Below are 15989 nucleotides of genomic sequence, written 5' to 3' on the forward strand. Positions count from 1 at the left end.
ATAGCCACACTGTTAATTTTGGTTCAGTCAAATGAACTGAATACAAAGACTGGATAAGCAATGATTCTTTATTACTGGATTATGAGTATACAGAAATTATGGACTGCTGTATTTATAAAAAATAAATAAATAAATAAAATATGCCACAGCATTGCCATTTATACGGGACGTCCACAGTGAGAGGAGCTGAAGACACTGCTGTGTGTTGAGTCAAGGCGATTGGTGTGACCTGATGTGAGCTACAGTAAACAGCACCAATACACACTCTGAACTACGGCAGTATCATTTCACACTTGAGAGAGGATTTGCTCATTGACTGCTGACAGAAATACTGTGCTACCACGTGCTTCACTTGCTCCAAGAAGTAGTCCATCTGTTTTCAAGTAAAGCTAAGCTGTTTAATGGCAGGACAATGTATGTAATATCACACAGGATGATTCTCTTTCTGTGAATAAGCTCTCAAACACATCCAGCGCACTTCTGCCTGAGGTAAATGCATGAAGGTGAACATCTCATGATGAAGTGCATGCAGTTTCAGATAAACTCATGCTGCACTGCCTGCGGGATAAACTGAGGGGTGGTGCTGAGGAGCTCTATCTAACAACAGTCCCAGAGATCCTCAGCAGGTTTGGTGTGACAGGTACGGTGACGTCACTGAGCGGCCCCCGTGGCTGCAGGCACTGGAGTGTTTAGGCTGCTGGGGGCCATGAGAATGGGGGAACCCGTCAGGGGCCCTAGAGCTGTGGAGGCTGGAAGCGCCGCTATTCCTGGTGAAGCAGTCGGGAAAAAGAGGAATCTCAAACACTCTAGTGACACAAGCAATTCCTTGGATGTACTGTACACGTGAGCTCTCCTCAAATTTGGTCATGCTTATTTGGGGCTCAAGAAACATTTATTATTGTCAGTGTTGAAAACAGTTCCTGCCATATATTTTTCTGGAAACCATGATACATTTTCTTTCAGGGCTCTTTGAAGAAAATGCTTGATGAATAAAGTTTAAACACACTGTGGAAACTTCTGCCAAGGTATAAATTTTTTTTTAAAGGTAATTAAGACTTTTTATCTCACAATTCTGACTTCTTTCTCGCAATTCTGAGTCAGTATCCTGAGAAATAAACCCCAAATTGCATAAGATGTGAACTCACAATTCTGAGAAAAAAAAGTTTTAATTTGCAAGATATAAACTTGCAATTCTGAGATAAAAGTCATAATTAAGAGATACAAGCAATTACCTTTTTTTTTTTATTCTATGGACACCACGATATTCCGAAGATATAAACTCGGTAAAGTCAGAATTCTAAGTTTATGTTTGCAAACTCAGAATAAGAACAAAGTCAGAATTGTGAAATAAATTTTTTTTTTTTTTCCCACACATTTTTTTCATCCTGTGGCAGAAACAAGCTTAATTCCATAAAGAATGCATTCATCGGATACCGGTGTAAAAGTGTTCTGATCACCTTTGAGTCATTTGATCAATTAATGCATATTTTAAAGTACATTTTAATGTACAAATAAATTTGCTTATAATTTTTAATTAGTATAAAATCATAATTCTGTTGTTCTTGATTCTGTGACCTGAGCTTAAAATGAATTTTCCAGATGTAAAGCATGCCAAGTTCTATGGACAAAATCTAACAAAAATGTGGGTGTGTGTTTGAATCATTATTATCATTATATTGGCATTTTAAAGCAGGCAAAGAGTTTGATATATGCTCGGTAGCTCACCTGTTATCATAGTCGCAGTGCTCACTGCAGTGTTAGTTGTTGGCACAATAGTTGATCCTGCGATGCGAGTCTGATCTTTCACAACAGGGACTAAGGCAAGGAGCAAGATTTCATAATTAATTAAAAATACTAGTATTTGTTAGTGTAAATGTATAGAATCAAATGAAATTCTCTTCATAGTAATTCAATAGACCTGGTGCTAATGTAATATTTCAAATGCTATTACAGAAGTAGGGGTGCTCCATGGCCTCTCTTGCAGTCAGTCTGGTCTGATGGTCGTAACGCAACAACTTGTCCAGAAAGTCAAGAGCTTCAGGACTGACCAAGTGCTGGTTTTCACTGTGAACGAACCGCTCCCATCGCTTACGGGAATGTCTAACATGAAGTAAATGTAAATTGGCTAAAATCAAATTACAGAAGACAGTGCTAACAATGCCAGGTTATAAGGAGGGCTCACCTTCCCAGAATGTCATTAAATCGAGGCTCCAGCTCAATGTTGTATTTATCAATGCAATCATAAAGATCTTCTGTTCCAAGAACTTTAGCTATTCTCACCAACTTTGAAGAAATAGGAACATTGTGATCAATTCAGTCAATACAACTCCAAAAATAAAGACCATGGTGCTCATGTTACTATATGAGAGATACTTGAACTTATTGCTTTTATTATAATAATTAATAGGCTAATAGTAATGTGATATGTATAACAAAGACACTGTAAAGAAAGGACTGCATTACTAGTGGCTATTAAGTACATTTTCAAACTTTAATCCTAAATTTCTTGTAATGTTTAAGAAGAAAAAAAAAAGTCACATACACAGTACACCTTTAACTAAAATGATCATATAAAAATTAGCAAATTCAAAACAGTGTTATGTTGCAAGCACTGCTGAGGGTTCATTTAAGGCCTGTTCATGACAAGAACAATAACTATAACCATACAATTTTATTAGTGTCCACACCAAAGGACAAAACTGTTCTGTTTATTATGAGCACACACTGCAGTTTATATAGATGGATTCTGATCGGCTGTCAAGTGTTTTTATTGTTTTACCAACTGAAAAAAAAAAAAAAAAATGAAAGTGATTCCTTCGAATTGTTCCTCTTTGTAGTTATTCTCGTGGAATTAGAATGATTATTAAAACTTTATAATTACAGTTATTGTGGTAACACTTTATGTGTACTTACCATGTACTTACCCAAGAAAGTACTGGGTAATATAAGGTAACTACATGGTTAAGGCTAGGTTTAGGGGTAGGTTCAGGGTTAGTACCTAGTTATTACAGAGTTATTATAATTTTTTATAATACATACATAGTATGTACAAGCAGAACAGGACTGTAAAATAAAGTGTTCTCATTATTGTTATAGTCATCATCCTTGGTGTTAACGGGCTTTTATTTCTGGTTCTCTAATTAATTTTTTGTTATTTATTATTGTTTTTTAAAGTAAACATCAAGGTTAGAGTGAGGCAATTACAAATGGTTAAAGTAAATAAGGATAATGTTTAGGGGGTACATGTATCATCTATGTGAGGCTTATTTTATAAAAGCACAGAATATTCCTTTAGATAACAACAACTGTTCATTGAACTATCCATTTATCAAGTTTCTGATGATATTCACCTGGTCATAGTTATCATGTCCATGGAAGAATGGCTCCTTCCTAAAGATCATACTGGCCAGCATACAACCAAGACTCCACATATCAAGACTGTAGTCATACATCTGGAATGACAAAATAAAAGTGATTTGTTTCAGATTTCCAAAAGCTATTGCAATTCGTTTTGCCAAGTTCAGCAATCAAATCTCAAAAGGTAAATCTTCAAAAGCTAAAGACTTTTAAAGGGTGTAAAAAGTGGCTGACTAGACATTTTAATCTATAGTAAAAACAACTTAAGCTATACAGTGTGGGGGAATTATTTGATCCTCTGCTGTTTTTGTACATTTGCCCACTGACAAAGAAATGATCAGTCCATAATTTTAATGGTAGGTTTATTTGAACAGTGAGAGACAGAATAACAACAAAAAAATCCAGAAAAATGCATTTCAAAAAAGTTATAAATTGATTCTCCACAGATGCTCTATGGGATTAAGGTCTGGAGACTGGCTCTAGGCCACTGTAGGACCTTAATGTGCTTCTTCTTGAGCCACTCCTGTGTTGCCTTGACCGTGTGTTTTGGGTCATTGTCACGCTGGAATATCCATCCACGACCCATTTTCAATGCCCTGGCCCTGACAGTACACGGCCCCGTCCATCGTACCTTTGATGCGGTGCAGTTGTCCTGAACCCTTAGCAGAAAAACACCTCCAAAGCATAATGTTTCCACCTCCATGTTTGACGGTGGGGATGGTGCTCTTGGGGTCACAGGCAGCATTCCTCCTCCTCCAAACACAGCGAGTTGAGTTGATGCCAAAGAGCTGGATTTTGGTCTGATCTGACCACAACACTTTCACCCAGTTCTCCTCTGAATCATTGACAAACTTCAGACGGGCTGTACATGTGCTTTCTTGAGCAGGGGGAGCTTGCGGGCGCTGCAGGATTTCAGTCCTTCACGGCGTAGTGTGTTACCAATTGTTTTCTTGGTGACTATGGTCCCAGCTGCCTTGAGATCATTGACAAGATCCTCCCGTGTAGTTCTGGGCTGATTCCTCACCGTTCTCGTGATCATTGAAACTCCACGAGGTGAGATCTTGCATGGAGCCCCAGTCCGAGGGAGATTGACAGTTATTTTGTGTTTCTTCCATTTGTGAATAATCGCACCAACTGTTGTCACCTTCTCACCAAGCTGCTTGGCGATGGTCTTGTAGCCCATTCCAGCCTTGTGTAGGTCTACAATCTTGTCCCTGACATCCTTGGACAGCTCTTTGGTGTTGGCCATGGTGGAGAGTCTGGAATCTGATTGATTGATTGCTTCTGTGGACAGGTGTCTTTTATACAGGTACAAACTGAGATTAGGATAACTCCCTTTAAGAGAGTTCCTTACCTGTATAAAAGACATCTGGGAGCCAGAGATCTTGCTGATTGATAGGGGATCAAATACTTATTTCACTCATTAAAATGCAAATCAATTTCTAAGTTTTTTGAAATGCGTTTTTCTGGATTTTTTTGTTGTTATTCTGTCTCTCGATGTTCAAATAAACCTACCATTAAAATTATAGACTGATCATTTCTTTGCCAGTGGGCAAACGTACAAAATCAGCAGGGGATCAAATAATTTTTTCCCCACTGTATTTTATAAAATGTATTTTCAGTTGTATCTGTATATGAATAGATGTTAGGTCTGACCTGGTAATCTATCAGTAGTTCTGGTCCTTTAAAGTAGCGAGAGGCCACTCTGATGTTGTACTCCTGTCCTGGGTGATAGAATTCAGCCAGTCCCCAGTCAATGAGACGCAACTGAAACACAACAGCATTCAACAGTCATTTGACATCGGCCTGTTTGTCTATCTGTATACATAATGCAAACGTCAGTGGCTTATTGAAACTTTAAACCTCCAAGCAAGGCTCTGTTTTATGCCTACATACAAATGTTCCTTTCCTAGAACTATGCAGCATTATTTCTTACTTAGTTTTTAATAATTGTTTCTAACATACTTTCATCTCAAAAAATCAATGTTGTTGTTTCTTATGTGAATATTAAGCAGTGTTGACAGGTTAACTTTTGAAGTAAACACTGACTACCTTTCTGTGCTCATGGTCAATCATGATGTTGTGTGGTTTGACATCTCTGTGCATAATACCCATACTGTGACAGAAATCCAAAGCCTAGAGACATACAAAACAGAGATATCATATCAAAACCTCTAAAGCTATTACAGGAATCAAAATGATTTACAGGAACGACAATACAGAACAATAAATAACTGACTTCTAATCTGATATATGTATCTAATGTTTGATTTCCTGCATATTTCAAAATGAAAAATGCTAATGACAGTATGGGGGGAAAGACAAGTATATAATCTTGTTTAGTTTTCTCATTTTTACACAAATTGTAGTGTTGAATTCAACCTTTAACCAAAATGTTTTTACTAAACTGTAAGAAAAACTGCCAAACAAACAATTATTTTATTTAATTCACGCGAAATATACATTTAAAAATCACTAGAAACCATCATTTGTAAACATAAGCTAGTCTCTAGTGAACATTTATTTTACTACAATGCACTACAATTCTCACCTTCAGAATCTCATACATGTAGAAGCGAATGTCATAGTCTGTCAGTGTCTGATACAGTTGCTGATGAAAACAAAGATGAAACTAATTACATAACAGGTTTTTGTTGTTGAGGTTATCTGAGATTGAGAATAAAGTTTTTACCTTAAAGTCTGTGTTGTTCACATGTTCAAAAACTAAGGCAGGTGTTCTGGACTGCAATGTGTTAAAAAAAAAAAGGTTTTATTTTCTTCAGTAACATCAAACAAAATAAATACACTTAAGTGCTAAAATCTGTTTTTACAGTATAATTTGATTGCTATTTTTGTATTACAAATATCACAAGCAGCAAGGGTTCTGAGTACTGACCACTGGGTCTTTGACGATATCCAGGAGGGTAATGATATTTGGACCTCCACGAATGTTCTCAAGAATCTTTATTTCACGCTTTATCTTCTTCTTCTTCACAGGCTAAAACAATCAGAGAGTTCTTAATGATCCAAACTATTAGGTCTGTAACAACTTTTTAAATGCTGCTGCAGTGATTTTTCAAAATAGAAAGGATTACATCAAAGAAAAAAAGAATCAATTAAAATTAAGTACATGTAACATGTAACAAGGACACCTTAAAATAAAGCGTTACCATGTCTTTTTATTTTGAGAAGCCATTTGTGTTAACAACAATATATTCTTTAAAGGCACATATAACTTTGGACAGGTACACCGACATGCCACATTAATATTTGACAAATAAGTAAAACATGGCTTCAAATGCCTTCATTTTTATACTTGCATTGCCCATTTCTGTTAACTACAGAATCAGGAGGAACTGGTCTTACCTTTAGTATTTTAACCACTACTTTCTCATTGTTTGTAATGTTGATTGCTTCAAACACTTCGCTGTACTTTCCTCTGCCTAACTTGCGGACCAGTTGAAAATCATCTTGATTGCTGGAAAATATATTAAAATCCTAAGTATTTATGTCAGCATTAAGGTCATTTTACAGCTTTTACAATCTCCATACTTGGGTAACTTTTTCAAAACTCTTCACACAGTTCTTCTTACGAGCTTAGCACAGCAGTTACAGTAATTTCACATTGCACAGTGCACAAAAACTACCAAAACACTTCATACATGTGTCAAATCAACTCATTTTTTTCTATTACACTAGCAAAGCTTGTCACTTTGTCACTCATAAAACATTGACCTAAAACCACAAACAGGTAGCATTATGTTTTCTGTTGTTAAATTTATTTTAAAAAACAAGAAATGTCAGTGTCTACGGTTTAGAATTCACTGCAGTATATGTCAGATGGTCCATGCTTGAATTACAGTACAACATTATTCCTAAGTGTTCTCCTTCTGTATAGATGTAATTAAAGGCTAACGCCTCTGTATGTGTTTAGCTTCATCTAATTGTTTTGATAGTATTTCATTTTTTTTAGATTTTCAAAATGGTATTACTCAAATGTAGCAAATTGCTGGCTGTTTTATCCAGTTTCATATTATGTTTTGAATTTAAGTTTAACAGTTTTGAAAAGAGTATGTAAATGTGCAAACTGGCCTGTAGGTTCATAGAGTTTTAGTGGTAGTTGTGTCTGAGTGAGAAAATAATTCATGTCATTTGAAATATGTAGTCACTGAATGTATTCTGTGCCAAAGCAATGATAAATGATCCACAGTTTAGCCCATATAGACTACTGTTGTGCTCACTATGTGAGGAGTTTTGAAAAAGTGACCCAAGTATTGAAAAAATTGGTCCAAGCAATTGTTAAAAAAGATCTCACTGAAAAAACGTGATCAGCCAACAATATCAAGAAAAATTCGAGGGAGTCACAAGAGCTCTTCTAAAAGCATTAACTGCAAATGGCTACAGAAAGGCAAGTCTGAACCACATCAGTGATAAGAGCACATTGAGAACTGCAGAAGCATTTGGGGAAAAACTGAAGGGGAAAAACAAAACAAGTGTTGATAATTGCCTCTTTCCGCTAGAATTTGGTGACATTCCTGAAGCTTTTCCTCAAGGGCAAAAAAAAATAAATAAATAAATAAATAAAAGTAGCACAAACACAACATGAAGGTAACAAATCTATGCAAATCGATTGTGTTTGCCACTTTAAAGGTGTTACTACAAAATGTACAGTAAAAAAAGAAAGAAAAAAAAGCATGCTTGTATTTGCAATATAGACCATATACTGTATATAACATAATAATAATAATAATAATAATAGATATATTTAGTTATACATACCCCCACTCAATAACATGCGATTCATAATCCCAGTATTCTCTGGGCCGTTGTGTGTTGACCTCTGGGTAGACTCTGGCACGACTCGCCACAGGTCCTGACATGACACACAGCTCAGCACTGTGTTTACTGTACTGCGAATTAAAAATCGGATGAGAACAGTTTTGCAGAAAGTGCTGGCTACAGGGAAGGGGCCATAGAAGATGGAAGCGCCTCCGGATGGCTGTGGGGAAAAAGTGAATGAAGTAAATCAAATGGAAAATCTGAGACTTTTCAAGAGGACACTATTTAAAGCTAATTCACTTCACACACATGTAGGCTATATTTTTATGTGTGTGTGTGGTGAATAACTTTTGCACCAACTTTGTGTGATCTGCAGCAAAGCTTTGCATTAATTAGGTTGTGTTTGAACTAAAAACTTGAGATCTGACTTAAAGTTAAATACCCAGTTTTATTCATTAATTATGTTTTCACCCTCACCCTCATTCTTCTGGGTAACACCACTGACTTCCATTATATGGACAAAATCCACTGAAACATTTCTCAAAATATCTTTTTGTATTTTTTATATCAATTTTGACAAAGAAAGAAACTCAAACAAGTTTGGAATGACACGAGGTTGAATGAACGATGACAAACTGTTCATGTTTTTTTTAGGTGAACTCTCTCTACTGTATTTGCTTCAGTATATTGTATAAGACCATGTCAATCCCTATTTTTTTTTTTTTTTTAAAGGCTGCAGTTAAATTTACATTTTCTTTGATAGAAAGCAAAAGAAAAGCTTTTTTTTTTCTTTTCTCAGAAAAGTAAGAGGAAAACATTATGATATCCAGAGGTGAAAATATTCTACTCAAGTAAAAGTATCATTACATTAATGAAATTTTACTTAAGTACAAGTAAAAGTAAAAAGTAGCTCATTTAAAATTTACTCGAGTAAAAATTACTTAGTTGCATTTTAACAGTTAGAGGGCCACAGCCCTGCACAGTTTAGATATAACCCTAATTAAACACATCTGATCCAGCTAATCTAATCTAATCATTTAGGCTTATTTGAAAACTACATGGTTTGTGTGTTGGAGCTGGGTTGGAACTAAACTCTGCAGGGCTGCGCCCCTCCAGGAACTGAGTTTGACACCCCTGGGATTGGCCTATAAATCTCAAACTAGTTGTTTTTAATTAAAAGAATCATATTTATTTAGAAGTTATTTATTTACATAGTTATTTAGAATAATAAAACATTTGGGCTGTTACCAGACAAATTAAATCAGTATCAACAAAATTCATCTTTGCAATGCAGAGGAAACACAGAAGCTTCATCTGAAGTGGCATATATGTATTTACACACTGTTTAATGCAGGACATGAATGCATTTAACCTGCAGTTACAAATGCATAAATAACGTTTTGATAAATAAGACATAAAATGTTGAATACTCGTTTGAAATATATATATATATATATATATATATAAAAGCCGTCCTGATCTGCGTGCGGAGAGGAAGAGGAGAGGGATAATTCTCGTGGACGCCGGAATCCCCTCAAAGACACAGTTATTCCCCACCCCTTCGAATGCCTCTCAGTTATGGAGGTGTTTTAACAGGGAACGTCCTGTCGTTTCGGTGTGTGCCCCAAACTATCGCTGTGATAGCGGACCCACATACAATAAAGAGCAAATTTCCTCTCCCTATACTCACACATGTCAGTTCTCCCCCTGTTGGCGGCAAACTGTCATTAGTAAAGCCTCTCGTACATGTCTGCTCTCCCCCTTCGGGCAGCGAGCATTCATTACTATGAACAGAAGTCAGTTAATTCTCACCACATAGAGACTCCTTCACCTAGATATCACACTATAGAGACTGTGTCTGTTCCCCGAACTAGAAAATACAGAAAACATCCAAATCAAAGTAATAGTAACAATTTAATTGATGTTCAACAAATAAAAAACCAATATAATACAGATAAACAAATGATAAAGCTTGGCTTATTGAATATTAGATCCCTTTCTACAAAAGCACTTTTTGTAAATGATATGATCACTGACCATAAACTAGATGTGCTTTGTTTGTTTCAAGTATAATTTGTTCGAAGTAATGGTGCTTCATATAACGTTATCCAAAGAAACAAGTGTTAATGATAAATCCCCTGTGATGTTTGTACTGGCTACTGTATACAGGCCACCAGGGCACCATACAGACTTTATTAAAGAATTTTCTGATCTTCAATCGGAGTTAGTGCTGACTGCAGATAAAGTCTTAATTGCTGGTGATTTTAATATCCATGTTGATAATGAAAGAGATTCGTTGGGATCAGCATTTATAGGCATTCTAAACTCTATTGGTGTTAAACAACACGTGTCAGGACCTACTCATTGTCGAAATCATACTCTAGATTTAATACTGTCACATGGAATTGATGTCAGTGGCATTGAAATTTTGCAGCAGAGCGATGATATCTCAGATCATTATCTAGTCTCCTGTATATTCCATATAGCTAAAGCTGTAAAGCCAACTCCTTGTTACAAATATGGTAGAACCATCACTTCTACCACAAAAGACTGCTTTATAAATAATCTTCCTGACTTATCTCAGTTCCTCAGCATATCCAACAGCTCAGAACAACTTGATGATGTAACTGAAACTATGGACTCTTTCTTTTCAAGCACTTTAGATGCGGTTGCTCCTTTACGCTTAAGGAAGATTAAGGAAAAGAGCCCAACACTGTGGTATAATGAGCACATTCAGGCCCTAAAGAGAGCAGCCTAGAAAATGGAGCGCAGCTGGAGAAAAACAAAATTAGAGGTGTTTCGTATAGCTTGGTGGGAAAATACTCTCTCCTACAGGAAAGCCTTAAAAACTGCTAGATCTGCTTACTTTACGTCTCTTTTAGAAGAATTGTATAAACCTTGTTAAATCATCTAAACCAACAACCTGTATGTTAGACCCTGTTCCATCTAAGCTCCTAAAAGAAGTGCTTCCAGAAGTAAAAGATCCTCTTCTGAATATTATTAACTCATCATTGTCATTAGGATATGTCCTAAAAACCTTCAAACTGGTTGTTATTAAGCCTCTCATTAAAAGAAAACACAACTTGACCCCAAAGAATTAATTAATTACAGACCGATCTCGAATCTCCCTTTTCTGTCAAAGATATTAGAAAAGGTAGTATCATCACAACTATGTTCCTTCTTAGAGAAAAATGATATATGTGAGGATTTCCAGTCAGGTTTTAGACCATATCATAGTACTGAGACTGCTCTCATTAGAGTTACAAACGACCTGCTCTTATCATCCGATCGTGGTTGTATCTCTCTATTAGTGTTACTGGACCTTAGCGGCTTGTTTGACACTATCGACCACAACATTCTTTTAAATAGACTAGAAAATTATGTTGGCATTAGAGGAAGTGCACTGGCATGGTTCAAATCGTACTTATCTGACCGCCATCAGTTCGTGGCAATCACAAGTGCAGTATGGAGTACCTCAAGGCTCAGTACTAGGGCCGTTGCTTTTCACGCTTTACATGTTACCCTTGGGAGATATCATTAGGAAACATGGTGTTAGCTTTCACTGTTATGCTGATGATACCCAGCTCTATATCCTATATCGCGACCTGATGAAACTTACTAATTTTCAAAACTAACGGAATGCATAGTTGATATCAAAAACTGGATGACTAGCAATTTCTTACTGCTAAATTCTTCATCATCAGCTAGGAACTAGCGTTATCAAAAGTACAGACTTCGGTACCATTCGGTACTGTAATTTTAAAAACGTTTATTTCCCGCTAATATTTGAGCACTGCATTTAAGAATCCACTCAGCAGCACTCAAATATTAGCGGGAAATGGATGTTTTTAAAATTGCAGTACCGAATGGTACCGAAGTCGGTACTTTTGACAACACTACTAGGAACCTATGCGTACTTTTTGATAGCAAACTTTCCTTCGAAAAACATGTTTCCAGCATTTGTAAAACTGCATTTTTCCATCTTAAAAATATATCTAAATTACGACCTATGCTCTCAATGTCAAATGCAGAAACATTAATTCATGCGTTCATGACCTCGAGGCTAGACTATTTACAAGCCATTAACAAGGCAAATTATTCAATGCCAAAACACATCAACAGATGTAACCAGGAAGAAACATCATAAATAGGTTTAATCAATTAATTAATTGAACAACCCATCTCCATATATAGCACTGAATTGTGGGTTAAATGTACATGTCTATGAATGTTTGATTTGGTAGGTTCTGTGTTAATTTGGTTTGGACCCGGTACGGATCAAATACAACAATCAATGTTTTTCTTGTTTCTCTGTTCATGCGTTACCTAGAAAATAAAAATCACTGTACAGTTTTTATTTGACATTTCTAGGATTTAATTTTTTCTTATCTGAAACGGTTTCTATTAAGATCAGCAGGGGTATGAATAGGCCCTGGCTATTGAAGAGCTTGGTGTGTTTCTTTCAATTTTATGTAAGCAAATTTAGTTTTGCTTAGACATGACCCGCCTCATTTATTGCACAATTAACGCTTAAAAACAGTAAAATGTTTTATAAAAAAATAAATAAACTGACAAAATATTGTGGAAGTTTTGTAAATGAGCAGATGTGAAGTTTAATACAACTTGTTTTAAAGAATTAAATATCAAAAGCTCCAGTGCTGTTATATGAGCCCAGTTTCATGAAGATGCGTATAAATAGTACGCCAAATAAAAATGAAAACTCGTGGTATTGATACGCAAAAATGGACTTTGGCGTACATATGATACGAACGTGTTTGGCATGCATATAATACTAAATTTGTTGGCGTGCGGATGATATGCAGTTTTCGCATGCATATGATACGCATCTACCCCACAACCCTAATCCTACCCATAGCGTAGCATATATATATAAAATCCATTTTTGCGTATACCACGAGCTTTCGTTTTTATTTGGCGTAGGTCTATTTATCGGGTAAAGTTGAACATTTAATCAATCACAGGATATAAATTATAGACAGCAAAATTATGTGTAATGAGTGATAATGACGAGTAATGAGTAATTAGTGAAAATACTGATTAATGAGTTTGACTATTGAAATAATTCCAGAACAACCTCTCAATACATATAACGACATTCTAAAGAAGTGTTTCCAATTTGTTGCAACAATCTCGGTAGTCATTTTTTTTCTTTGTGACGGAACAGAAGCCCTTCATACCTTTGGGCAGCGTCCCAAGTGGAGTGGGTGTGTGTGAGGAGGGACACTGGGACAAAAAGGGCTAGCAAGATGTAAATGTAGAATGTGGCTCACCTGAAGTTAATGGAGAATCCTAACCACTGCCTTTAAACCGCAAGCATGCCTCTTCTCACAATGGTCCAGGAAGGGAACTGGGATACATTTCCATGCAATCATCAACCTCTTTAGATTTTCATAGGTTTTTACTAGTTAAAATAATTAATATAAAGCATTAGTAATTCTGTTTTCACTACAGTTGCAAAAACTGGTTTAATATCAGTGCAGTAATTGTTGAAGCTGGCATCTACATGTTACTGGTAAGAACTTGAAATCCATTTTGCAAACTGCTTGTCCAGTGTCGGGTCACATGGATGCTGAGGCCTATCCCAGCATCTCAGGCCGTACGCAGGGCAAAAACCTGGATGCATGGCTAGTCACATTTCAAGTAATTAAAAATATCAGTAATTTCTTTTTGAGTCAATTATAGAAAACTGAAAATTCAGTCACTGATATCAGCAAATAATTAAAAAAATAAAAATAGAAATTGCATTTTAGATACAAAACATTGGGATGAACTCCATCCATTAGGCATACCAAGAATTCTTACTAATGCAAACATTTTTTTTTTTTTAACTTAGCATTTTAACAGAAAAAAAAAAAAAATATATATATATATTTTTTTTGAGTGACACCATTTTAATTATAATTCACATTCTGCAAGTGATTAGATGTTAAACCTGCAAGCCATTATATTAAGATTTTTCTAAGTAATATACCATTGGTTAAAATATATGATGCAGGCTATTTAGCACACAGCACCTGCTAACTAATGAAGCATTTACTAGCATCAAATACTCAGTGATCATATCATGTTACAGCAGTGATGCAAACACACTTATGAAACCACAGTGTAATAAATGGGATGAGTTCTCCACACAACCCCTGAGCAGTACCGGCTTCCTCATCTCAACACCAGCCTTCTTTACTACAGCTTTACACAAATTTCACTGCATGCAGACGCATTTACCTTCTCGATGACAGCCGTGTTGACGCGCTAATGTTCAGCCCGTCGTGGAGATATTTATCCTTATTTCAGTGGGATATTGAGTCATTTCTGTCTCAGAGACTCAACATGGCTGTTTGATAACGGCTTTGAGAGCGCACGCGCCAAACATCACAAATAGGCATATGCTGACTGACTTAGACAAACATTTTTCATTTCTCAAACAAGCATGGCGCTAACAAACAGTTCGATTCCAGTGTATACAAAATGTATATCCTGAATGCGATGTAAATAAATTTAGATAAACGAAACTAGCAAATTCATAAATTATTTAAGTCATTAATTTCTTATAGACACGGCAGAAACGTCATTGCATTTTTATGTCAAAACCATATTGCACCAAAAATTAATATCATGCTTCTTGGTACATTTTGACATTATAAAAAACTAATATATATATATATATATATATGAAATTAATTCAGGTATACATTGGTCTTTACATGAGAAGAAATGTGGCTCAATAAACCTGAATTCATTTCTTCTGCGTGCGCCTGCAACTTTTTTAGCCTCGAGTTTTCAAAATATTTATTCTGTGCATGTGGTCCCCTATGTAGAGTATCAAGTGATCCAATGATTGTCACCCAAAAATGAAAATTTGCTGAAAATGTACTCATCCAAGATGTACGAGTTTGTTTCTTTATCAGATTTGGAGAAATGCAGCATGGCATCACTTGCTCACCAACGGATCCTCTGCAGTGAATGAGTGCCTCAGAAAAGAGTCCAAACAGCTGATTAAAAACATCACAAGTAATCCAAACCAATCCAGTCCATAATTCACAGTAACACTTCCTCCACTGATCCAGATGAGGTGACTTTTTTTTTTTTTTTTGCTGGAGAAAGCAATATTATGGATAGAGCTTCTCATATTTTAGTCATAAGCGATGGTTTAAAGTTAAAAATGTCTTGATGAATTTTCTTCTTACAAACATGCAACTTTTCTCTTCAAAAGACGTTAATTGATGGACTGGAGTGGTGTGGATTACTTGGATTATTGTGGTTTTCATCCATGTTCTTCAGGAAAATCCTCCTGGTCCCATTTTCATTGTTTTTCCAGCATCTTCTGCATATTTGATCCCTTTCAAACAATGACTATAAATAACTGAAATCAGGTTTTTCACAGTTGTGAGACTCAATTCAGTTATTTGGTTATTTATCCTTGTGTACAATATTCAAACATCTGTTATGTAAAATAGCTTATTTAAGGCAGTACACCCCCCCCTCCCCTTTTTTTTTTTTTTTTTAAATTATTAAAACTTGCTGTTTCTGCAAGGGTTATGTAAACTCACTGCCCACATCTGTTCACTGAAGTTGGAGCAACATTTGTCGTTTTGTTAGTTTGTCCAACACAGCATAACTGAACAGTAATCACCTTGTTGATTTTATAAAACCTAAAGTGCAATAGATCTTAATTAACAATTTATCTAATTTGTCTAGAACGTATTGACCACAAAATGTATTTAGTGTTAATGCTCTCAACAACTCAATGGAACATATAATGCTAAAACTGTGTGTAATCTGCAACCCTAGCACCAAACTTAAAATAATAATAATAAAATAATGAGCCATCAACC

At 35.8% G+C, this 15989-nt stretch overlaps 1 protein-coding gene across 12 annotated transcripts; it reads right to left on the reverse strand.

Moving 5' to 3' along the window:
- Position 1: 1 nt before the first annotated feature.
- csnk2a4 (casein kinase 2, alpha 4 polypeptide) lies at positions 2–15838 on the reverse strand. 12 transcript variants are annotated; one of them, XM_058791301.1, is made up of 15 exons: positions 14380–15838; positions 13428–13504; positions 9949–10006; positions 8137–8356; positions 6724–6835; positions 6254–6355; positions 6050–6100; positions 5909–5968; positions 5407–5493; positions 5014–5124; positions 3351–3452; positions 2183–2283; positions 1952–2100; positions 1726–1815; positions 3–767 (listed from the first exon to the last, which is right to left on the reverse strand). In XM_058791301.1, the coding sequence occupies exons 4-15, from the start codon at positions 8235–8237 to the stop codon at positions 652–654; spliced, it is 1182 nt and encodes a 393-aa protein (XP_058647284.1). In that variant the 5' UTR covers positions 8238–8356; positions 9949–10006; positions 13428–13504; positions 14380–15838; the 3' UTR covers positions 3–651. The 12 variants fall into 12 exon arrangements, with proteins under 12 accessions (XP_058647289.1, XP_058647288.1, XP_058647287.1 ...); XM_058791300.1 differs by having other exon boundaries at positions 13428–13558; positions 13661–15838; XM_058791306.1 differs by lacking the exon at positions 9949–10006 and having other exon boundaries at positions 2–767; positions 8137–8262.
- Positions 15839–15989: the final 151 nt, after the last annotated feature.

This window comes from Onychostoma macrolepis, chromosome 11 (assembly GCF_012432095.1).
Source record: "Onychostoma macrolepis isolate SWU-2019 chromosome 11, ASM1243209v1, whole genome shotgun sequence".
NCBI lineage: Eukaryota > Metazoa > Chordata > Actinopteri > Cypriniformes > Cyprinidae > Onychostoma > Onychostoma macrolepis.

Bases quoted from the DNA above. Each gene is read 5' to 3' on its own strand.
- csnk2a4 (XM_058791306.1), bottom strand. From the start codon at position 8,237: ATGTCAGGACCTGTGGCGAGTCGTGCCAGAGTCTACCCAGAGGTCAAC. The intron at 6,356-6,723 runs GTAAGACCAGTT...TGATTGTTTTAG, and splicing joins TAGTGGTTAAAATACTAAAG to CCTGTGAAGAAGAAGAAGAT. The intron at 3,453-5,013 runs GTCAGACCTAAC...TTGTCATTCCAG, and splicing joins AACTACTGATAGATTACCAG to ATGTATGACTACAGTCTTGA.